This window comes from Trichomycterus rosablanca, chromosome 4, assembly GCF_030014385.1.
Source record: "Trichomycterus rosablanca isolate fTriRos1 chromosome 4, fTriRos1.hap1, whole genome shotgun sequence".
Lineage (NCBI taxonomy): Eukaryota > Metazoa > Chordata > Actinopteri > Siluriformes > Trichomycteridae > Trichomycterus > Trichomycterus rosablanca.
The window spans coordinates 33,169,985-33,194,644 of record NC_085991.1 but is presented as its reverse complement, the minus strand read 5'-3'; the positions used below and the strand labels follow the sequence as shown (position 1 = coordinate 33,194,644).

At 40.1% G+C, this 24,660-nt stretch overlaps 3 protein-coding genes across 7 annotated transcripts in view; all 3 read left to right on the top strand.

Moving 5' to 3' along the window:
• The first annotated feature begins 214 nt into the window (after nucleotides 1-214).
• dnajc3b (DnaJ (Hsp40) homolog, subfamily C, member 3b) lies at nucleotides 215-11,571 on the top strand. The gene is made up of 12 exons (XM_062994206.1): nucleotides 215-557; nucleotides 3,340-3,450; nucleotides 3,905-4,029; nucleotides 4,554-4,628; nucleotides 5,374-5,517; nucleotides 5,656-5,837; nucleotides 6,738-6,857; nucleotides 7,442-7,547; nucleotides 7,669-7,789; nucleotides 7,939-8,071; nucleotides 8,770-8,918; nucleotides 9,056-11,571. Exons 1-12 carry the CDS (start codon nucleotides 473-475, stop codon nucleotides 9,202-9,204), a joined length of 1,500 nt encoding a protein of 499 aa, XP_062850276.1. The 5' UTR covers nucleotides 215-472; the 3' UTR covers nucleotides 9,205-11,571.
• Nucleotides 11,572-15,457: 3,886 nt separating this feature from the next.
• Nucleotides 15,458-21,529, top strand: LOC134312339 (cytochrome b5 domain-containing protein 1). Its single transcript, XM_062994208.1, has 4 exons — nucleotides 15,458-15,713; nucleotides 16,843-16,919; nucleotides 18,213-18,431; nucleotides 21,254-21,529. The coding sequence occupies exons 1-4, from the start codon at nucleotides 15,593-15,595 to the stop codon at nucleotides 21,482-21,484; spliced, it is 648 nt and encodes a 215-aa protein (XP_062850278.1). The 5' UTR covers nucleotides 15,458-15,592; the 3' UTR covers nucleotides 21,485-21,529.
• A 28-nt stretch (nucleotides 21,530-21,557) lies between these two features.
• Nucleotides 21,558-24,660, top strand: part of chd3 (chromodomain helicase DNA binding protein 3) — a 69,079-nt gene continuing 65,976 nt past the window's right edge. For 2 of the 5 annotated variants that reach the window (XM_062994202.1, XM_062994201.1), the window contains exons 1-2: nucleotides 23,363-23,481; nucleotides 23,927-24,061. In XM_062994202.1, the coding sequence (XP_062850272.1) occupies nucleotides 23,376-23,481; nucleotides 23,927-24,061 (241 nt within the window). In that variant the 5' untranslated portion in view covers nucleotides 23,363-23,375. Of the gene's footprint in view, nucleotides 21,577-23,362; nucleotides 23,510-23,739; nucleotides 24,062-24,660 lie in introns of those variants that run through there. The other 3 variants (XM_062994204.1, XM_062994203.1, XM_062994205.1) reach the window with 3 other exon arrangements.

Here is a 24,660-nt window from a genome sequence, read left to right as displayed (position 1 = left end):
CTGCACGTGGGCGTGTCTCGTGTGTGCGTTAAAATAATTCTACCAATAGGAGCGGACCACGTTTGTAGGCAGGCGGCATGTCAGACGCGGATGTTTGCTCCTGCCGGTCAGCCATTCACTGTAGTGAAATGTGGGTCAATTTGAATTCTACGCCCAGCCAGTTTAAGAATCTGAAAGTTAGCAGCTGTTGCTGACAGTCCGCCGCTCAGCTAAACTAGACTTCTAGCTCGTGTAATGTCATCATATTGAAGAGCTAGCGCAGTCAACCAGACCAAGCTTATCGGAACTGAAGTTCGGAGTGTGGATTAAAGTCGGAAGCTTTGTTCAGTCGCACGCTGGTAGCTTGTATCGGAGAGTTGATGTTTACATGGAGTGAAGTTGACATTAAGCGGTGTAGAAACAGCTGAGAAATCTCACACACGCCTGTAAAGAATAATACAAACAGCACTGACTGGTGACAGCTGGGGACAGAATGGAGTCGGGACGTCGGAGAGGTTTAAACAGCCTCCTGTCCTCACTGTCCCTACTCTGTGTGGTGCTGGACCTGCAGCTAGACGGTAGGGCGCTGGTAGTCCTTACTTCCTTCTCTTATTGTGTTTGTGCTTTATTTTGTTACATTAAAACAGCTGTGTGATTAATAGAGGTTAATATTTTAATAACGGAAATTACTGACTATGTCGGTATGTTATGGTCTTGTACAATATGCAAATGAGCAAAGTCCTTGGGGCTACGACCAAACCGCTCACAATCGTACTAAGTAGTAGGTTAGTGTACTAAACTACGCCACAGCAGGTCCAATATTACTATACTAGTTAGGCGGCTAGGGTGCAGTTTGTATTAGTAATTTATATGATTTGGGGTTTTATATCAATTTGTTGTAGTTTTTGTGTTGGGCTTCTTCTAAGTTACTTTTATTTTAAATGTGTTTGTTTTTTTGTTCTTTGTAATTGCAGTTGAATTATTGATCATGTGTAATACTACTACTATGTATTATTATTATTATTATTATTATTATTATTGTTATTATTATAAACCAGGACTGAACCTTGGGGCAAGTTACTCAAGACAAGCTTAAGTCCTATTCAGAAATTTCAAAATAGGGATGTCACTATCTTTTGTTTTCACCTTTTTTGTTCAAACTTTTTGATAATATTTTGACACAATTTGATAACTCACATCCTCATAGTTATAAAAGCCATTGTAAGCAAGTTATAATGACATAGAAGCCTAATGGTTGTGTGTTTAAAGATAAGTTATGTTCTGTGTTTATGCAGATGATGGCAAAGTCATACAGATTTACATTACAAAATATCTTGCCATTAAAGAAGTCAGATCCAATACAGTATTTTTAGGCCTGTATTACCCAGTATTGACTCTGTATCACATTGGTAACATTTTGCAGTTCCTTTTAACCAATGTGACTAGACCATGTTTAAGGGCCCAACAGTGGCAACCTGGTAGTGATTTATTAAAAAAAATACATACATCAACGCTGTCATCCAGTACATAATTCTAATCCACTACCGACATAAGCATACTTACTACAGGAATGTTGTTTTGTGTTTAATGCATGTTAAATGTGTTAGTTTCTGTTTTATACATTTATTTAGTTCAATCAAATACAGACCCAGTGTATTAAACCAGCATAGGCCCCAACATTCAGAAATAGGTATGCCTTGAGATCACTTTTTTAAACCCCTCACATTTCTGCAGATATTTAAGTATATCTTTTCATGGGACAACACTGACAAAATGACACTTTGACACAATGAAAAGTAGTCTGTGTGCAGCTTATATAACAGTGTAAATTTTTCTTCCCTCAAAATAACTCAATATACAGCCATTAATGTCTAAACCACCGGCAACAAAAGTGAGTACACCCCTTAGTGAAAGTTCCTGAAGTGTCAATATTTTGTGTGGCCACCATTATTTCCCAGAACTGCCTTAACTCTCCTGGGCATGGAGTTTACCAGAGCTTCACAGGTTGCCACTGGAATGCTTTTCCACTCCTCCATGACGACATCACGGAGCTGGCGGATATTCGAGACTTTGCACTCCTCCACCTTCCGCTTGAGGATGCCCCAAAGATGTTCTATTGGGTTTAGGTCTGGAGACATGCTTGGCCAGTCCATCACCTTTACCCTCAGCCTCTTCAATAAAGCAGTGGTCGTCTTAGAGGTGTGTTTGGGGTCATTATCATGCTGGAACACTGCCCTGCGACCCAGTTTCCGGAGGGAGGGGATCATGCTCTGCTTCAGCATTTCACAGTACATATTGGAGTTCATGTGTCCCTCAATGAAATGTAACTCCCCAACACCTGCTGCACTAATGCAGCCCCAGACCATGGCATTCCCACCACCATGCTTGACTGTAGGCATGACACACTTATCTTTGTACTCCTCACCTGATTGCCGCCACACATGCTTGAGACCATCTGAACCAAACAAATTAATCTTGGTCTCATCAGACCATAGGACATGGTTCCAGTAATCCATGTCCTTTGTTGACATGTCTTCAACAAACTGTTTGCGGGCTTTCTTGTGTAGAGACTTCAGAAGAGGCTTCCTTCTGGGGTGACAGCCATGCAGACCAATTTGATGTAGTGTGCGGCGTATGGTCTGAGCACTGACAGGCTGACCCCCCACCTTTTATATCTCTGCAGCAATGCTGACAGCACTCCTGCGCCTATCTTTCAAAGACAGCAGTTGGATGTGACGCTGAGCACGTGCACTCAGCTTCTTTGGACGACCAACGCGAGGTCTGTTCTGAGTGGACCCTGCTCTTTTAAAACGCTGGATGATCTTGGCCACTGTGCTGCAGCTCAGTTTCAGGGTGTTGGCAATCTTCTTGTAGCCTTGGCCATCTTCATGTAGCGCAACAATTCGTCTTTTAAGATCCTCAGAGAGTTCTTTGCCATGAGGTGCCATGTTGGAACTTTCAGTGACCAGTATGAGAGAGTGTGAGAGCTGTACTACTAAATTGAACACACCTGCTCCCTATGCACACCTGAGACCTAGTAACACTAACGAGTCACATGACATTTTGGAGGGAAAATGACAAGCAGTGCTCAATTTGGACATTTAGGGGTGTAGTCTCTTAGGGGTGTACTCACTTTTGTTGCCGGTGGTTTAGACATTAATGGCTGTATATTGAGTTATTTTGAGGGAAGAATAAATTTACACTGTTATATAAGCTGCACACAGACTACTTTTCATTGTGTCAAAGTGTCATTTTGTCAATGTTGTCCCATGAAAAGATATACATAAATATCTGCAGAAATGTGAGGGGTGTACTCACTTTTGTGATACACTGTACATAGGACTTTCACTTGCGTTTCAGGTGTGCTGGGTGCCACACCTATGGAGATTGAACATCATTTGGAGATGGGCCGTAAGCTACTGGCTGCGGGACAACTGGCTGAGGCACTCTCGCATTATCACTCAGCTGTTGGTGAGACATGTATTGACACTTACACAAGCAAAGCAACATTAAACGTCACAAAATACTAAACTAGTGTACTGGTAAGTTAGGGGAATTTAAACAGATTTTCAGACATAATTGGACTGTTGGATTATGTATTCACCATAGTAACCACACCATTGTTATCTAAAGATGATTTTCACTTTCATTTCTTCTATATAGAAAGTACATAAATATAGTATAAAAAAAATAGAAACTGTCTTGTTTAGCTATTATTTAAGAAAAACTGATTTTAAAGCGATATAAAAATAAACATTTAAATTTTTCTGCAAGTTTTCTTTCTTTTCTCAAGGAATTTTATGTTTCTTGAAAATATTTGTGTGAAAATCATTTATGCAGATTTGTTTGAAGCATGCTGTTATTAATGTTTTCTAATAAATTAGATTTTTTAAAATGTTTTTTCCCTTATATCAACTATAAACAGAGGGTGACTCAAAGAATTACTTGACTTACTACAAGCGGGCAGCAGTGTTTCTGGCCATGGGAAAATCCAAATCAGCTTTGCCCGATCTGACCAGAGCCATTCAGCTTAAACCAGACTTCTTAGCTGTAAGTGTTTTGGTGTCTTGTTTGCTGATGGGAAAGGTGGTGCAAATATGCATATTTTATATAAGTACAACCCTAAACACTATGGAAATACATTTGCCTACATTTACTTTGACTTTTATTTTATTCCAGACAGTATACACCCAGTATATTTATTGTTTTGTCTGGTCAATTTTCTTTCATTTGTAAGTAAGGGGTTGTCATTGCAGCATTTTTGCATCCTCTGCTCATCTTTTCTCCTCAAAGACTCATCTTTTTGTGGATACTGCTTTTGTTTCAAATCATGATTACAATCACCTGTTGACATCATGAAAAGAAAGTTGAGCAGACAAAACATGAAATATCTTGTGTTCTTACTGTCTGTGAAGAAATAAATAAAATAAAATAATAAAAGTAAATGTAAGAAACACTGCATTTTCATACTGTCCCAACTTTTTTTGATTTGGGGTTGTAATATGTTAAATGTATTATTTAGTTAAAATTTATTAAAAGGTTGTTTCTTACATGCTGTGTGTTTGTATTTGTAGGCTCGGTTGCAACGGGGAAATATTCTTCTAAAGCAGGGGCACGTCCAGGAGGCCAGAGAAGACTTTCAGGCAGTGGTAAGTTTTTAGATTTGCTGACAAACTTGCAGAAAGATTCACTGATCGACTCACTGACTGGTTAAATGATTCACTGACAGACTCACTGATGGACAGACTGACTTACTGATGAACAGACAGACTAACTCACTGATGGACAGACGGACGAGCTCACTGATGGACAGGCAGACGGGCTCGCTGATGGACAGACTTACAGACGGACTCACTGATGAATGGACAGACTGACTGATGGACAGTCAGACGGACTCACTGATGAATGTACAGACTGACTGATGGACAGTCAGACGGACTCACTGATAAATGGACCGACAGACGCGCTGATGGACAGACAGACAGACAGACTGACTCGCCGATGAACAGACTGACTCGCTGATAGACAAATTGACGAACTCACTGACGGACAGACAGACGGACTCACTTATTGATGGACAGACAGACAGACAGACTCACTGATGGACAGATAGACAGACTCACTGATGGACAGACAGACAGACGAATTTACTGATGGACAAACAGACATACAGACGGACTCACTGATGGACAGACAGACAGATGGGCTTAGTGATGGACAGACAGACAGACTCACTGATGGACAGACATACAAACTTATAGATTGACAGACTGCATGAGGGGTGAGGAAATTGTGCTCTATAGCTCTCTGTTAGACCTTTGACTTTTCTGTATATGCTACTATACTAACATGCTTTTAAAAACAAAACTTTTACACTTTTTTGTAATTCTCTAGCTTCAGCGTTCCCCAGACACTGAGGAGGCTCGTAGTCAGCTCCACAAAACTGAGGAGCTAGAACTGCTCCAGGAAGAAGCGCATAAGGCACACCACCGTGGTGATTACGGCACCACTATCCAGGTTCTAGAACGGGTCATAGAGGTAAGTTTCAAAATGGGAAACGATCAACATTAAATGATTAAAAATCCTTTATGCAGTCCATGCCAGTGACGGTAATTTAAAACATGCTACTAATGTCTTTAGAAAATGACAAAATTTGTCATCCTGATTTCCCTCTAGATGTCCCCTTGGAATCCAGAGTTCCGGGAGCTTAGAGCAGAATGCTATGTTCGAATTGGAGAGCCAAGAAAAGCCATCTTAGATCTGACGCCTGCGGCTCGGCTCAGAACGGACAACCGAGCAACCTTTTTAAAACTCAGCCGCTTACTCTACGACTTGGGAGATCACCATGAATCCCTTAGGTATGCACACACACAAATAAATTTAAAGTCACTTCAACTTACAGTTGGATTTATGGCTTGGCGCTCTGTCCTTGGCCCAACCCACAGGAGCTCTGACCAGGATAAAGCAGTGCTAAAAACATGAACATCACATAACATATTAATTAAGAACGTCATGTAGACATAAACAGCTGCCGATTGTAACATATGTAGGATACTGTTAACTAAAGTTGTATGAGGAAACATTGGGTGCACAGCAAGAATAGCCTGGACAGGTGCCAGTCTGTCGCCGGGCTTCAACCGTCAGACATAGCCAGTCATGTTTGGATAAAAGTCTGGACGGCCAAAAGCAACTATGAGATTTGAACCTGGATCTTGGGGGTGGTGGACTAGTTTAATAGACCAGTGCATTACCTGAGTGCCATGTGCCAATGTCAGGGAAAGATAAAGAAGTCTTTTATAAAATACTAAATGTCAAAAATTAATGTTTTGGTGTTGACTTAAGATGTTTAAGTAATTCAGGTTTGATTTTCAGGTTTGATTATTTGAAAAAATACTCTTCTAAGTAGGTGTGATTAAATCAGGGATCTGTCGCCTCCCTGTACAGGCGTACTGATCAGTCAGCAGGGGCTGCACTTCCAGTGACAAAGAACCTTGTTTTAGCCATTGTCCTTCCCCTTACAGACACACAACCAAAAGTGTCTGTTTAGGTACCTGGTCAGCTAATAGCAGAGTTGAGATTCGAACTTGAGAGCTCGATATCTTGGCACTGGTGGGCTAACATATTTTGCCACTGTGGCACCTGAGTGCCCGCTAGATTCCATTTTTAAGTGACTGCATGGATCGAACAATCACTCGCTGGTTATCGTTTAATCATTGACATGCCTAGTTCTAAAAATAATGTTCTGCTCTGGTTTACAGTGAGATTCGAGAGTGTCTGAAACTGGATCAGGATGATAAAGAATGTTTTGCCCACTACAAGCAGGTGAAGAAGCTCAGCAAACAGCTGGACTCTGCTGAGGCGCTGATCGCAGAACAACAGTAAGTGAACAGCTTTACTTTGGTCATCCAGCATCTGAGAAATTCTGGCAGTGGAATAGTTAGTACTGAACAAGCTTAGTGACCAGACATGGCACTAAAGGCATTCTGGCCTGGAAAAAGGACATTGCTCAGGTCAGTTATAAGCACTGCTTTTGGAATGACCCTTTAAAAGTCCAATACACAACCCTATTGAGTATATGTATACTAATAAGGCTTGTTCATGGCTTTTAATAATAGCTTTTAATAGCTAACCGTGGTAAAAAAGACCATATAGATCAGAGGCATCTAATTAAATATAAGTAATATACTGTGTGTATGTTTTAGATCTAGCAGAACTTAAAAAAAGGGGAATTAGGAGATTCTAGAAGGAGGGTCTAGTATGTGCCACTCCTTGGACATAGTCAGTGATGTATGTTTGTAGATGCTCAACTGGCTGATATCACCACTGGGGATTTGAACCCAGGATCCCAGCAGAAGCAGGCTAGCATAATTTACTGCTGCACCATCCAAGCACCTTTTAGCTTTTAATTGAACTTTTTTTTATCACACACTGCATTAATAATGTTTTTCTATTTACTTAACAGATATCAAGATGCAATTGAAAAGTATGAGTCTGTAATGAGGACAGAACCAAATGTTCTATTCTACACCAGCAAAGCCAAGGAGAGAATCTGTTTCTGTCTAGTAAAGGTTTGTAGGCTTCTGGTTGAATGTTTCTATCAGACAAATCATCCTTTGGTGACATAGCACTGTAACATTATTTTCCATCTCTAACTGAACTGTTTTCTCCATTGTGACCTCTGTACTGTAGAATAATCAGGGACAGGAGGCAGTGGACATGTGTTCAGGAGCCCATCAGACAGACCCTCAGAATATCCACATCCTCCGAGATCGAGCTGAGGCCTACATCTTGCTGCAGGATTATGAAAAAGGTGGATGTTTGTATGTGTAATGTTATACTGTGTATAATTGTTACCTTGCTCCACTATGTTCTCCTTTCTCTTTTATTCCTTTCTGTCTGGGATGTCTGTTGGAATTTCTTTTGCAAAGGCTCACTCACAGTCTGTCTCCTTTTCCCTAGCTGTGGAGGACTATCAGGAAGCACGGGAATTTGACCAGGACAATCAGGAGATTCGGGAGGGTCTAGAACGTGCACAGAAACTGCTGAAGATTTCACGCAAAAGAGACTACTACAAAATTTTAAGAGTGAGCCGGTATGGAGACTTCACACTATAGTGCTATGGGGGTGAAAACTTCAAATGTTAAGCATCTCACATTATGGCCTAAAAAGTATGCTGGCAGGTGTATTAAATAGGTTGTATAAAGTAAATATGCTTCCAACTTGACAACAGTATGGGGAAGGCCCTAAGGTATTCCAGCATGACTGCCTTAAAAGCAGGATTCATAAAGATGTGGGTTTTGGAACTCCACTGACCTGCACAAACTATTAACTCTATTAAATAGCCATTTTAATAAAATGGAACATTGACATTAGTGCCTTGCCTGACAAATGTTGTGTAATCTTGTGTAAAACCTTTCCTAAAGAGAGGAAGCTTTTATAGCTGCAAATAAGTTGACAACTGCTTATAAATGCCCACGGTTTTGGAATAGGTATGGTCAGGTGGCCATATACTTCTTACCATAACATGATAAGTTATTCATGAACTCTGATAACTGTGCCGTAAAGACTGCCTAAACATGGATGACACTGTTCATTATCATGTGTGCTTTACACCATAGGCTTAGATGCTGCCACACAAAAATCCTGCAACTTAAACCCTGAACAAACAAAAAGCAGAGGCTTCATTCTAGCAAAACTGATTTCATGCTCTTTAGTGACTCCCTGCATATATATATATAATTTTTATTTTATTTTTTAAATCATCTCAGATTTCATTACTTTCTTTATTAGGACTGCCACCAAACAGGAAATCATTAAAGCATACAGAAAACTCGCACAGCAGTGGCATCCAGACAACTTCCAGGCTGAAGAGGAAAAGAAGAAGGCTGAGAAGATGTTTATTGACATTGCTTCAGCTAAGGAGGTGCTTACAAATCCAGGTAAATAGCACTTAATTAAAACTAATTAAATCACATTTTATAAAAGTTGATTTTAATGCATATAATTACATCATAATAGGTACAGACGGTTACTGTATTTTTTTATTTTTTATAAATCCTACTTTTATTCTGTACAGAGATGCGTCAGAAGTTTGACTCGGGTGAGGACCCCTTGGACCCTGAGAGCCAGCAGGGAGGAGGGGGTGGAGGAGGCGGAAGCTGGCCGTTTGGCTTCAACCCCTTTGAATCCGGTGGAAATTTCCATTTCAAGTTCCACTACAATTAATATGGCTATGCCACTGCATATGGCGGACATGATTCTAATGGACAATGGGCTGAATCTACTCCACTTCTCAGAAGGAAGACTTCGAAGAGAATCCTAAAATTCTTCCATTAAAAAAATGGTTGCTCCTATCAGTGGGGATTTTTGAGCTGTTTCAAACTTGAATGTGGACCTGGTTTGGATTCCATAAGGAATCAGTAAAGTTATAGGATTTATTTTCAGTTTATTTGACTCATTGCAGTCAACGCTTGTGATGAATGAAGTCTTATTTAGTATTTTTCAAAGCTTTACTGTTTCAGCTTTATTAGCTGATAGTCTTTCTATGGCATTTTAGTTTCTTTCTATTCGTCACCCATGCATGTCTGTTACCCTGATTTCCTCTGAGGTTTTCTCTTATTTAGTAGTTGGGCTCTGATTTCAGTATACTTGTGCTAAGTATCACGAGAGGCCACATTTTTGAGGTTTAGTTCCAACACTCCAGACTTTGTTGAATGAAGTCAGTATTGCAAATTTTTGTGCATTTGATTAGTAGAGTTTATACAGAAGAGAATACCTGCCTAAGCAATTTAATGAACTCTTTTTGTTTGGGGCTTTTGTGCTTTTTTTTCCAAAATCTTATTATTTTGTGGCCTTTTGCTATGACATCATCGGTTACTCAATACAACAGTTACTGAATGAAGTAAAGACCTGCAGATTTACTTATTGTTCTCAGTCACTATTGTATGATGTTTTTAAAAGGGTATAGGGCTTGTTTATTACAACCTTGCCAATATCAAAACATTCTTAAAATCTGTGGTAGTGACCACACTTTCAGCCTGTGTGCTTTACATATAATTTCCATGCGTTTTCATTTTGACTCCAGACTGACTCCAATGTGCCATTGCAGCTTCTCTTTTGAACTAAATGGGTTTCGAAAGTGCATTTTATGCCTGTTACATAGTTAATGCTTTCTTAAGATGAACTTATTTAAAACTGCTTTCTGGACTAATTATTTAAAATAACAGGCAATGTTCTGATAATCATTGCTGTGTTTGGTGTCATTTATAACTCCCATTTTTACACAAATTGGTAAGGCTGGCACAGTGGGCACTGCCAGACACGAATCATGTTCCATTGCTAAAACAACTGGCCAGAACAAAAGTCCCCCTTGTGCAATACTCATTAGTTTTGGGCCCTGTCTTGCTGTTTTGGGCCCTATGTGTGTATATTGTAATGAACTGAATTACTTATTCTCTTTACATTACCAGTTTTCTCACAACAGAATTGATGCAATGCAGAATTTTTTTAATGATTCACGGTTTGGCATCAAGAAAATACAAATGTTTTGAAGTAAATATTCCAAGTATAAATTTTGCTCCTAGCTAACAGCTCCTAGCTCACCACATAAAAATCTGGTTTAAAGTATCTTTATACCTGAACATAAACTGGTTTGACACCATATTCCAAAATCCCAAACATTATTGTGTCTTTACTCCTCTGCAAAGGATTTTTACACCAGATTTTATTGTGTGAAAATCGGTGTCTAATGTAAAGCTCTGGTTCACAGTTAATGTTCCAGTTCATCCCAAATGTGTGCCTCGGTTGGCACAGCAGTCTATTATGCTAGCCCATCACCCTTGAGATCCGGTTTTAAATCTCGGAACACAGACATGACTGGCTATGTATGGAAGGATGGCTAAAGCCCTTGGATGCACTGGTGCCCTGTCCAGTCTGTTACTGTGTTGCGCTCAGTGTTTTGTAGTGGAACTGGACCCATCGTGACCCTGGCCACCTCAAACAGGATTTGTCTGACCAATCAGCCTTCTTCCATTGCTCCAGTGTTCTATTCTGATGCCTGCATGTTTTTTGCAAACGTGGACAGTCTTTCCACACAAAACTCACCCCACCATGCCTTTATGGACCTTGCTTTGTGCACTGGGGCACATTAATGATGGAACAAAAAAGACCCCAAACTGTTCCCACAACGTTGAAAGCATACAATTGGCCAAAATGTTTTAGTATGATGAAGCGTTAAGATTTCCCTCCACTGGAACTAAGGACCAAATCCAACCACTGATAAACAACATTAAAGTTAATGATTAAGATGCAAGTCCCAATACTTCTGTCAATACAGTGTTCTTTAACCGTGTCGCCCTTATTAAAATCAATTTTTTTTTCTGTACTTGATCATATCTACTGCATTCAGCATGTGTACTAAGGGTAACTGCCATCAGCCCAGCATTTCATCTATGCGTGCACAACTGTTACAAAATAAGTATTGCCATGCAAATGTTTCAAGGCTTTTCAGTGCATATTCATCATGTGCTGTTTAATAAGCAATGCGTCAACGTACGTATGTGTTCTCAATAAATTAGCAACTACATGAATGAATGAATGAATAAGCGGCCTCTTGTGTACAGCAGGGTGTATAAGTGAAATAGGCAGACACTGTTGTGGTTAGGGGTAGGATCGATCCAAATATTGATACCAACCTTAGTATTGGAATCGGATCAATACTAGCGTGATGGGATCGATACTTCAGTTTTACTTTTTCTCCGCTACATTCACAACGTTTCTCTGGTTAAAGTAGAGTACAGTACACATGCCTTCATCCCCTCCTGCTGTGCTTTGTTTTGTTGTGGTACCGTCACGTGACTGGGCGGCACTGAGAGACCAATCACACGTAGCAGTGAGAGAGAGAGAATGGAATACTTTTTGAAGACTTTGCTTTGCAAATTTTTATGAAAATTACATTGTAAAGTTATACGTGCATAAAATATGTGCACCTTACGCACTTTGCGCACCCTACGCAAATTCACGAAAGACCCTACAGCATAGGTCAGGTTCGTGAATCGGAGCATGCGTAGTGAGGCTCTCATTCCGTGAGTTTGTGTTTTGATGAATAAGTGCTCTTTTCTTTTGACTTTGTTCTTATTAATGAAAACAGATTAGCATCTGTTTATAAATTTAAATTAACAAGGACACATACATTTGGTCACTATTAAATTTTACATATTTATTCACCCGGCAAGCACAACTACGTGGTATGAGTTAGTGATGAGTGATACGCCATGATAGTACCGTTTTACCTCAAAAGTGACAAGAAAGTAAAGCACTCAGAAACAAGAAATCTGACCGCTTTAAACATCTGAATTCATCTACAACCCTTCTGAGAGCAGCTACAATATAAATATAAAGAGTCATATTTACAGAGTTCTTTTAGAGATCACTGCAATTAGCATAGCGGCTAACACTAGCGACTAAGCTAACAAGTACCTGTATTGTTGAGCTTGGATAATAACTCACAGCTGTAATGTCTTTCATATAGTCAGTGTACTGCACAAGTCTTTACTGTATAACTTTCATAGTAGTAATAGTTATGGTGTATAAGTTGTTTAGGTTTCAGTTAGTATCTCAGCTGTGAACTAGTTGGCTAGGCTAAGTATTGACACCTTCACATGGCTGTTCTAACCCTATTACTGGGGGTGGACGGATCGATCCAAATATCGATATTATCTATACTTTAGTTGTACTTTTTCTCAGCTACATTCAGAACGTTTCTCTCGTTTCATAAGAAAGTAGAGACAATAGCCGCGTCGGAAATCGCATACTTCCACACTAAACAGTACTCGAGAGCGAGTAGTGTGTCCGTATAAATAGTATTTATTAAACAGTATGCGAAAATGACCTTTTTGAGTGTGCACACTACAGTTCGATAATCTATCCCATAATTCAACTGGAGCTGATAGATGGCAGACAGTCGGTTCTTTACAGGTGTAAGTAAAAACACGTTCAGCACCACCTGGTTTCTTGTTCTCACCTTCACAGTTAAGTTTGACAGTAAAACACTCGATATGCCTCAGTACTCAAAACACCACATGGAAACGTGTTGAATTGACCACTGAAGTCGTGCGTCATTCTGTAGTCCTCGTTATGCCCATATTTGGAGACCTGGGTCTAACTCAGATTTCCTATAGGAAAAATGAACGGGGTTTTCAAAAAAATCGACTCTAACGCATCCTGTGCTAAATAAACATGTTCAAAACTTGTGCGGTTTTTCCACATTCTGGTCAACACAACGCTACATTCTTGGCTTGCAGCGATTAAGATATCTGCGCATGCGCATTTCCAAACTACAACGCTTGACTAGTTTTTAATTATTTGACCGGCACCATGAGTTCACTGAGAAATTCGATTAAATCTAATAATTATATCTTACCGTCTACACTTAATATAATTCCTGTTGGCAATCAGCTTCTGAGAACCTTACCATCTAAAACCCCAAACAGTAAAATATGTAAAATAATTAAATAAATAAATAAAAAAGGAACAAACCTCTCAGTAATGTACTTTGGGGTGTCTTTTTAAAATCCAGCATCGCCATTCACATTAGCCATTTCAAAACCAGTTTTGGTTCATTGTTAATGTTAAAACACCCAATTCTTAATTGTGTTCAGGAGTCAATAAGCTTTATCACAAACCTTTCTTTATTGTTTAAGCTATAATATATCTAAATGCAACATAAAGAACAAACCAATATAATTTTGTTAAAACATGACACGGTGGCTCAGTGGGTAGCACTGTCACCTCACAGCAAGAAGGTCCATGGTTCGATCCCCAGGTAGGGCAGTCCGGGTCCTTTCTGTGTGGAGTTTGCATGTTTTCCCAGTGTCTGCGTGGGTTTCCTCCGGGGGCTCCGGTTTCCTCCCACAGTCCAAAGACATGCAAGTGAGGTGAATTGGAGAAGCTAAATTGTCCATGACTGTGTTCGATATAACCTTGTAAACTGATGAACCTTGTGTAATGAGTAACCACCGTTACTGTCATAGGTGTAACCAAAGTATAAAACATGATGTTAAAAAAACAAAAAACAAACATTCTGCAATGTTTCACATGTTATGACACTATAGGACCACCAGTGACAGATTTTTTTTTGGGGGTGGTGTATTATTTTGCACAGCAGAGGCACCAGTATGTTGGATACATGGTTGTGTGGTTTTTTAGGCAGTAGCCAACAGTGTGTGTCCTGTGGTGAGGAACCTTCTCTAATAAAGGACTACAGGAGCATAAGCACAGTCACTTACCTTTACACTGACAAGCTGTACCAGCAGGGAAGCTGGAAATGTTAAAGACTAGGGCTCGAACGATTATCAAGCTTAAAATTTTCACATTGTTGGTATCAGATTTAGTTTTCTAGATTTAGTTTGTTCCATACAGTAAAACCCTAGTAACACTGCAGCACGTGTTACACTACCGTACACATGTCCGTGTTGATGTTACTTCTGTGTTTGAAAGACCAAGTATTTACTCTGTGCCATCAATATACACCGAGCAACCATAACATTGAAACCACCTCCTTGTTTCTACACTCACTGTCCATTTTATCAGCTCCACTTACCATATAGAAGCACTTTGTAGTTCTACGATTACTGACTGTAGTCCATCTGTTTCTCTGCATGCTTTGTTAGCCCCCTTTCATGCTGTTCTTCAATGGTCAGAACCCCCACAGGACCACCACAGAGCAGGTATTATTTGGGTGGTGGATTATTCTCAGCACTGCAGTGACACTGACATAATGGTGGTGCGTCAGTGTGTGTTGTGCTGGTATGAGTGGATCAGACACAGCAGTGCTGATGGAGTTTTTGAACACCTCACTGTCACTGATGGACTGAGAATAGTCCACCAATCAAAAATATCCAGCCAACAGCACCCCATGGGCAGCGTCCTGTGACCGCTGATGAAGGTCTAGAAGATAACCAACTCAAACAGCAGCAATAGATGTGTGATCGTCTCTGACTTTACATGAGTTGACACGGTATTTAAAAACTCCAGCAGCACTGCTGTGTCTGATCCACTCATACCAGCACAACACACACTAACACACCACCACCATGTCAGTGTCACTGCAGTGCTGAGAATGATCCACCACCTAAATAATACCTACTCTGTGGTGGTCCTGTGAGGGTCCTGACCATTGAAGAACAGGGTGAAAGCAGGCTAAAAAAGTATGTAGAGAAACAGATAGACTACAGTCAGTAGTTGTAGAACTACAAAGAGCTCCTATATAGTAAGTGGAGCTGATAAAATGGACAGTGAGTGTAGAAACAAGGAGGTGGTTTTAATGTTATGGCTGATCGGTGTAAAATAACGCAGGATCCCACCAACCGTTGGCAGGATGAACCATCATGTCCCACTGTGAAGAAGCAGAAGAAAAGTCGCTGCTCAGGCATCACCAGCTTCAAGTGCGTTTGTTTTCATGTCGCCACAGTAACCGGATTGTTTACAGTTCGTCAGCGCTAAGCTAGCAGAGTCGCTTGTGGAATTTTAATTTATATTTAGCCTAGCGATAAAATATTTTGATATTATTTTCAACGTGTTTTAGTTGTCTTTTAGTTTCCCAAATTTAATTAAAATGCGCGGCAAAATATATTTTACACCGAATGAAGTATCCATGCACAACACAATAGGAGACCTGTGGGTATCATATCTGGGCAGAGTTTACAACCTCACACCTGTGGTAGAAAAATACAAAGGTACGTTGCTTTTTAAATTACTGAGACAGTTACAGTTTGTATTATCTATACACTGTATGGTCAAACGTTTGTGTACAGCCCCTAGTTATCAATTTCAAGTGTTTTTTGGCCACACTTAGTGCCAACAGGTGTATCATTTCAGTTATATATAAAATAAATAGTATGCCTTCAACTTTGTAGCAATAGTTTTACTATAAAAACATGGTGAACCAAGTTTGGTAGAAAATATTGCTGTAATTTATTGTATGATCAAAAAACTTTGGGAAAGAAGGTGGTCCTGAATCTTTTTAGCAGTTTGTATGGGTGCATTCCTTTCCTAGTAACTAAAACATTATTAGGGTGCAGCTGGTCTAGGTGGGGTGGCTCGGTGGTTAGCACTATCTCCTCACAGCAAAAAGGTCCCGGGTTCGATCCACAGGCGGGGCGGTCCGGGTCCTTTCTGTGCGGAGTTTGCATGTTCTCTCCGTGTCTGTGTAGGTTTCCTCCGGGAGCTCCGGTTTCCTTCCACAGTCCAAAAACATACAGTCAGGTTAATTGGAGACACTGAATGTGTATGTGTGTATGTGTGTCTGCCCTGTGATGGATTGGCGCACCGTCCAGGGTGTTACTGTGTGCCTTGCGCCCATTTAAAAGCTGGGATAGGCTCCACCCCCCCCCCCCCCCCCCCCCCCCCCCCCCAATAATTGGATAAGCGGTTCAGAAAGTGATTGAGTGGGCTGGTCTAGGTCTTTTTTTGCTGTTACACAGAGGAACAAAGCACTTAAATGCATAATTTTAACTAGATGGCTACAATATTGATACTTAACAACTGGCAGCAGACATTGAGTCATACTTTGTCTTTTTTGTCAAACATTAATCTGTTCAGATAACCTTTTCAGTTGTGGCTCCATATCCACTGTATTGTTCTACCTTGGTTAAGATCATTCCTGCAACTGGTTTCATTTCTTTCATCTTCACAGAAGCAGGGCTGATGCCTCCGTGGTAAGGCTGGCTCTGCCTTGTCACAGTATGATTTATACAGTTGATAAGCAATACAGAAAAATGGCAGTTTGAAACCAATTTTAAGCTTTTACACAAATTTTTTTATTGACCCATATTTCACTTACTTTAACTTGTGTTTTTCTTACAGGTGATGTTCTTTTGAAACCAATAATTGAATGTGCTGGGAAGGATATTAGTCACTGGTTTGACCCAAAAACAAAAGATGTAAGCTCCTAACAACTTAAGCTATAATATATCTATATGCAACATAAGAAACAAACCAATATAATTTCGTTAAAACACAGCACAGTGGCTCAGTGGGTAGCACTGTCGTGTCAGAGCAAGACGGTCCTGGATTCAATCCCCAGGTGGTGAAGTCAGGGTCCTTTCTGTGTGGAGTTTGCATGTTGTCCCTGTGGGCTTCCTCCGGGAGCTCAGTTGCAAGTGAGGTGAATTGGAGATACAAAATTGTCTGTGACTGTGTTTGACATTAAAACTTGAACTGATAAATCTTGTGTAACCAGTAATTACCTGTTCCTGTCATGAATGTAACCAAAGTGTGTAAAACATGATGTTAAAAGCCTAATAAATAAATAATAAAACATTGATTAAAGAAATGCTCCAACATTTTAACATAGTCTATAATCATTGCATCTGTAGCAAGCTTTCGACAAATTTCCCACAAAAAAAAAAAAAAAAAACACTAACTCAAAAATGTAAAGAATGAACTACACCATATAGCAAAGAATGAGAGTGTGTGACCATGAGCTGGTGGTCCTATTTTAAAATCCTTATTTAGGCATTAATAGGGCATTGATTTTGGACTGCTGAAACAGGGAAGGGCCTTCCCCAAAACATTATGACAAAATTGAAAGCATACAAATGATATGATAAAAATTTTAAATAAGGTGCTCGGGTGGTGCAGCAGTCTATTAAGCATTACCTTGCTTTGAATCTTAACAGCCGACCAGGCGTCTACAAGGGCCCCAAATCCCTGTGATGGTTAGTGCCCTGTCCAGTGTATTACTGCCTTTCTCACAGTGTTTCCTGGTGGACCCAGACCATGGCCCTGAACAGGATAAATCGGTTGATGAATATGAAATGAAAAGAAAAAAAATATTAAAATGATTTAATGCATGATTTAATAACATGTTAGCTGATTGTGGTTAAAACACCTAAACGCAGTAGTAAGAAGAGGTGTCGACAAACTTTTGACCAAATTTTATAACTTAAATTTAAAGCTTTGTTATACCATAACAGTAAAAAAAATATATAGATAAGGCACACATGAGAGAATATCTTATCATAGCTGTCCTTGCATAGTTTAATTCGAGTTCCCAACACTGAAGCTATACAGTAAATATAGTGAGGGCAACATGTGAAATAAAACACGTTTTTTCCTGCAATTTGTCATATGGTACAGATGGGATGGACAGTAACATGCATTAATCTGTAGCTTTTTTGTAATTCACTTTTATGCAAAGTTATTTCTTTTAAGTACAAACTTTGCTTTCACAGATTGTTACCCATATTGACCCATTAACTGGCTGTGTAAAGTACTACACCCCCAGAGGACGTTTTGTGCATGTGCCCCCTGCATGTCCTCGCACTGACTGGGTGAATGATTTTGGAAAGCCATGGTGGAAAGATGCCCAATATCAGGTGGGCCTTCTGTCAGCCAAGACCCGCTGGATCCGCATCATCAACACACTCACCTCACAGGAACAGAGGCTAGAGGTAAAGCCCAGCTTGACTTACTACAAAAGGTCACTGGTTCTAATGATCTGTGTTTGCAAAAAAATGCCTCCTCATCGTATTTTGGTGGATCCTACATTTATACCCAGTCATGATACCCTCATCTGTTACCAGTACACCAGCTCAGGGCAGTGGTAGTTTAGAGGTTAAGGTACTGGACTATTCATTAGAAAGTTGCTGATTTTAGTCCACCTTTGCTAAATTGCCACTGTAGGACCCTTGAGCAAGGCTCCTAACCCTCAATTACTCAAATTGTTTTAACTTTAAGTTGCTTCGGATAAAAGTGTCTGCTAAATGCTCAAATGTAAAGTGTGAAATGATTCAGAATAATGTAACTTGAATAGTCTGTAAACTTTTCACTTTTATTATGCCTCCATTTAAGGCAGAGGTGTCAAACTCACGGCCCGTGGGCCAGATCCGGCCCGCCACGTCATTTAATGTGGCCCGCGAGAGCTTAAACGACTGTACGATTGTTGTGATGGTTCGAGTCGTTACAGAGACGCGCTTATAATTTAATGGGACACCTGCGCCTTTAAGCCTTTAACTGTTGACATCGTAGTCATGGCAACTAACTTTGACCTTCGCTGAGAAGCCATGTGACTTTTACGGCAAAAGAACGCGGGTAGGAATGTAAACAATAATAATAAATATAAATAATTATCTTGTAATATATTACCAAAGCATCGTCTGTAAGTAGTAACGTTTATATTCTCAGTTGTTTGTGAGTATATCACAGCGTTTTAGTTACAAATTTACCGTAATTAAATACAATTGTTACTGTTACCATAGCAATTAGTATCTTTACAAAAAATGCTAACCCTAACCCTCTATTTTACGTTTGGTCAAATCTAAAATTGTACCAGATGTAACACTTGACTACAGCTGTGTGCTTTTACTGTATTAAGTTTTTTATTGTTTTTATTGTTTGTATTTTTACTTCATTCTGGTGCACACAGTGTATCACACAGCTGGGAAGCAAATAAAACCGACTGTATTCTGAAGAGAGCTGTCTGTCTGTCTGTCTGTCTGTCTGTCTAGCTGAGCAAGGGGGATAAACTATTAGTGAGGGCAGAACGATTGTCTTAAAATACACTGTAAAATCCTACATTAACTGCAACTCTCAGAATGCATGCTGATTTTGTGACCTGCAAAGTGACACATCCCGCCAGTAGATGATGTTAAGAAATATTTACACATAATCCAAAAATAAAGATAAGTAAGAAAATTAAGCAGAAGGAGAAAATGTAATGAAAATGAAAACAAGTTTGTGCTTCAGGAAGAGAAAACTAGGGTTATGAGGCCGTGTTTGTGGTAAAGTAGGACAATATAAATGCAGAATTTAGCCTCCAAGAAAAACAACAGACTACAATCACAGCAGGATACGTTACAATCGGCCCTTTGAGGGCCACAATAATGCTGATGTGGCCCTCGGAGAAAATGAGTTTGACACCCCTGTTTTAAGGGCATCAAATTCAGAACTTGTTTTTTGACAAATCACACTTTAAATGCCTCTTGATTAAAGCCAGTGGGCTGCAATTACTTCAAATACATCCACTATAAATGGCTGTGTTTATCTACAGATAGACGGATATTATAACAGGGCTGCTGTTTATACATGTCTAGTTAAAAAGCAAAGGTGTTGGTCTACAAACATGTAGTCTACAGCAAAAGAATTGTACAGACTTGAATGCTTGACCTCTACAGTAAGGGGGTGTGGTGGCTCTCGTATGCTATGGATTTGGGTCAGCTTGCCCTTTTAGAGCTTTGGTTTTCATACCAAACAGTTTATATGACCTAATTTTACCAGTTTAATTAACTTTGTAAAGGCAAATCAATACCATTCCTAACAATACAATTGTAATATATTTATTCTAATGGGAGTGGTCTCTTTAAGAATGACAACATCCCAGTCCTAGGACACCAAATGTTTTGATGAATATGAAAATTATGTTAATCATTTTCTATGACTTTTGAAGTCAGCCGTCAACCTAGCTAAACACTTATACAATACAGCCAAAAGTATGTGGACACCTGACCATGATGAACGTTTACAAAGTTCTTTCATACTCAAATACTTTCATATGTCAGTCGACAATGGGTGTTGTTCCATTCATCTATCAAGTACAGTTTTAGAGACATAAAGTTGTTCTAGTTGCTCTTGGTGGCCAAAACTTTACCCAGCTCAACTCCTTTAATTCGCCACCATTCTGTTTGTTAGAAATGGAAGCATGAATCTTGCAGTGTGCTTTTATCTGCTGAAGAGGGCAGAATTGATCTTTTTCTAGACGCTTCCAACTTGTCCCCTCCTCTTCCCAACCTAGTTCATTTAACCCTCCCTTTGCTTTCTGCATGTAATTCTCCTCCCTAACAAAGGGAAATCTTGCTGATGTTGTGCCCCTTGGTGCTCAAGTGCTCCAAGTCTGGACTTGTCATTTAGTCTCGCAGTCCACTGGTCAACAGCATTGCTATGGGGGGGCCAAATACACTTCTGCCAAATACCTCATCTGGTACTGTTTTATTCTGCATGGTCCGAATGCTTGAATAAGAATTTATATTGTCTTGTTTTTATGCCCCACTCGTTACCCACCCTATTTCTGTACTCGACCCCCTCCCTCTCAAAAGGCTCTTGGCAATGCACCACTGGCATAAATTCCTACTCTCTCTCCTTATTGGATGCACAGTGTTCTATTTATATAGAAAGTATGAGTATCTGTAAAGGAATTTAGGGCAGTTATTGTGGCTACACAAAGGAATTCATGTTGTACTATTTTACCTAAATTTCTCTGATTTTCTCCTCTGGTTAGGTTTGTGCTGAGGAGACTCTGAGTGACATTTTGGAGCGATACCTGCGCTACAACTCCCATGCATCCAGCTACACCTGGAAACACAATGGTTTAAATCTAGACATGAATAAGACTCTGAGTGAGAATGGCATAACGGATGAGGATGAGGAATTCGACCAGTGTCGCCTGGATCGCGACCTCTTCACACCATCTCTGTTGCTGTACTTTAATGATGACCTCACTGAACTCTAACTGAACATTAAAGCTTTTAATATAATTAAATAGCTTTAACACTGATATCGCAACATATTTCAGTGCATTTATTACGTGAACTGTTTGATCATGTATGTTTAGTTGTTAGTTTATATATATACAAGTATAAAACAAATTAGATGCTTTCATCTTGGTGGCAATAGTTTGGTGAAGGTCTTTTCCTGTTTCAGAATAACTGTGCCTATGTGCACGAAGTGAGGTCCATAAAGACATGCTTTAATGAGTTTGGTATAGAAAAACTCCAGTGGCCTGCAAAGCCCTTACCCTACTGAACAGCTTTCATCAGTTGTGTGCCAGGCCTTCTCATTCAACATCAATGTATGACCTCAAAAATTGCTCTTTTGACTAAATAGGCATACATGAAATCATATACAATTAACATCTTTTGGGTACTCCATATAAAAGCTTATGGTTTTGGAATGGGATGTCCAACAAGCTTATAGTGACATATGTTTGGCTGTATAGTGTATAATCCTTGTATAATCCCATCACATAACCTTTTAATTGTTGGTCATGCCATATTTATCAAATTATAAAAAAAATTATTATGGGTTATGTTAACGCATATTAGTGTACAAAATGATTTAATTACACAAAACATGTTATTACTAAAAGGGACTTTTGTAAATAAACATGTATTGAAAAGTATGTATTTACGAAATTTAAGAATTAGTTTAACAAAAATATTCAACATACTTTTGAAACTATGATGAAACAAGCTCAAATAAATATACATACAGCAACTTAATTTTTTTATTTGGTTGTGAAGATACTGACATTTGTTAGAGATTGAGTTTATTAGTGATTATTAGTAATTAAGTGCACCAGTTACAAAGTACATGAACCAGGTCTGCTAAATATAAGAAGTTGCTGGAAGACAGTTGACACTGTCCACAGTCAAGCGAGATTTACATCACCACAGCCCTGCACTAACAGGTGGGATCTGACATGACTAAGTTTAGGAGCCCCGATTTAAACTGAAGCGGTCACCGAAAGGTGGAAATATTTTTGCCTTTTATTGTAAAGCACTTTGGTTTTAAATATGCGATATAAATAAATATTATAAACGGTCCTTAGGTGCTAGTAGGCGTGTGATGAGTGTGTGGCACACTATGATTAAACGGTGGGATAGCCAGGATGTTTTAAGTGTAGACTTGAAGTCATTGTGATGCTGATTGGAATTATTTAAGGTTGAGTTCATTGTACTGTTATTAATGTACGTTAAACATATAATTAGAGATCTGTGTATTTTGTGTAGGATTAACAGTATCTCGGTGGGTAGCAGTCGCCTCACAGCAAGAAGGTCCTGGGTTCGATTCCCAGGTGGAGCGATCCAGGTCCTTTCTGTGTGGAGTTTGCATGTTCTCCCCGTGTCTGCGTGGGTTTCCTCCGGGAGCTTCGGTTTCCTCCCACAGTCCAAAGACATGCACGTGAGGTGAATTGGAGACACTAAATTGTCCATGACTGTGTTTGACATTGAAACTTGTGAACTGATGAATCTTGTGTAATGAGTAACTACTGCTTCTGTCATGAATGTAACCAAAGTGTGGAAAACATGACAATAACAGTATCTAGAATGTTCTCTGCCTCAAACCTTTTGACTGCGTTCTGTATGTCTGCACAAGCTGCAATAACAGCAGGCGTCATTTACATGTTTATGTTCTGCTCTGTCTAAACTTCTCTGATAACTGAATTGTTCTGAATGTATTTATCGGTTCGTTTTTAAGCAGCACTGATGTTAAAAGTTGGCATAGTGGCGGCACAGCTCCCCTGCACCCTGTTTTCGGGCTGCCTCCAGTCACACGGCCCCCATAGCGCGCAGACTGACGCTCTAAAATAGTTTTATACATCGGTGGGGGCCTTTAAGAATATGAAGGTAGCCATGTTGGCTCAGTGTTTGTGTGTGTATGAGTTATCTGCAGTGCAGAAACAGTGGAGCACCTCTGTTCACTTACTGACAGCTGAGTATACTGGAGGTGAGCAGCACACAAGTCTGAGTGCAAGGTGAATTTAATTAAAGCTGTAACTACAACTGTATAACGTAACAGTAACAGTCCCTTTTAGCTGGAACAATGTGAATGTTTTTGAGAAGGGAGGGGAGACTGGAAAGAGAGAAAGACAGAGAGAGAGAAAGAGAGAGAGGAGGGGGGGCGTTCTGAAATAATATAGTCAGCCATTTTTTATGTAAGGGGATTTTTCTTATTGGGGGGGTTGTTAAAAAATAAATATAAGGGCGGCCATCTTTGTTTCCCTGCCTTGTAGTGTAAAATATTCCAAAACGCCCCCCACTTTTCTGTGCATGTGTGCCGATTTGAATATTAATATCCATATCATAATTCGCAAAGAATCCACTTTTTGATCTTGACACCGGGGTCGCTGACAGGATTATCATGTCCTCTCCTCTCCGTTCTTGTGAGGAAGACGAGGGCATGGTGGTTAATTCCGAGGGAGGAGATTTTGATGAAGAAGAAGAGGACGATGGGGAGCTGGACGAGAACGCAAGCGACATAAACTCTCCGGCGGCACCTCGAGAAACTGCAGCGCCCGCCGCGCCAGGTACCGTCCACACAGCCGCCGATACTAAACATACACGCTGTATAGAAAGCTTCATGTTGCATAACACTCCAGCGCTCACTTTAGCACATCTGCACCGCTCAACAGCCCCTAGTGCTCTTCCCTATGGCTGTACACTAGCCACCATTACCTTCAAATAAACCCGACACTTCTCTGTACATGAAGTTTAACCAAAGTTCACCCGCTTTCTACCACGATCGCTCTTTACATCAACTTTGTGCTCGTTTAAACTCTGCCGACGACTAACCCGTATACGACAACAGTCACGCTGTCTGGCCAATTATGCTGGCTCATGTCAACATAAACAAAAAGCAGATCCTGCAAAACCAGCATGTCGGGTGCAGGCTGATTGTGACAGAATGTAAATAAACCTGAGTCGACTCACTGTCACACCACACACACTGACAGTTCACGCCAGCACACATTGCTTCACCATTCTACTTTCTACAATCTCAGTAGCACTGTCCCCTCGCAGCAAGAAGGTCCTGGGTTCGCTCCCCAGGCGGGGCGGTCCGGGTCCTTTCTATGTGGAGTTTGCATGTTCTCCCCGTGTCTGTGTGGGTTTCCTACGTGAGCTCCGG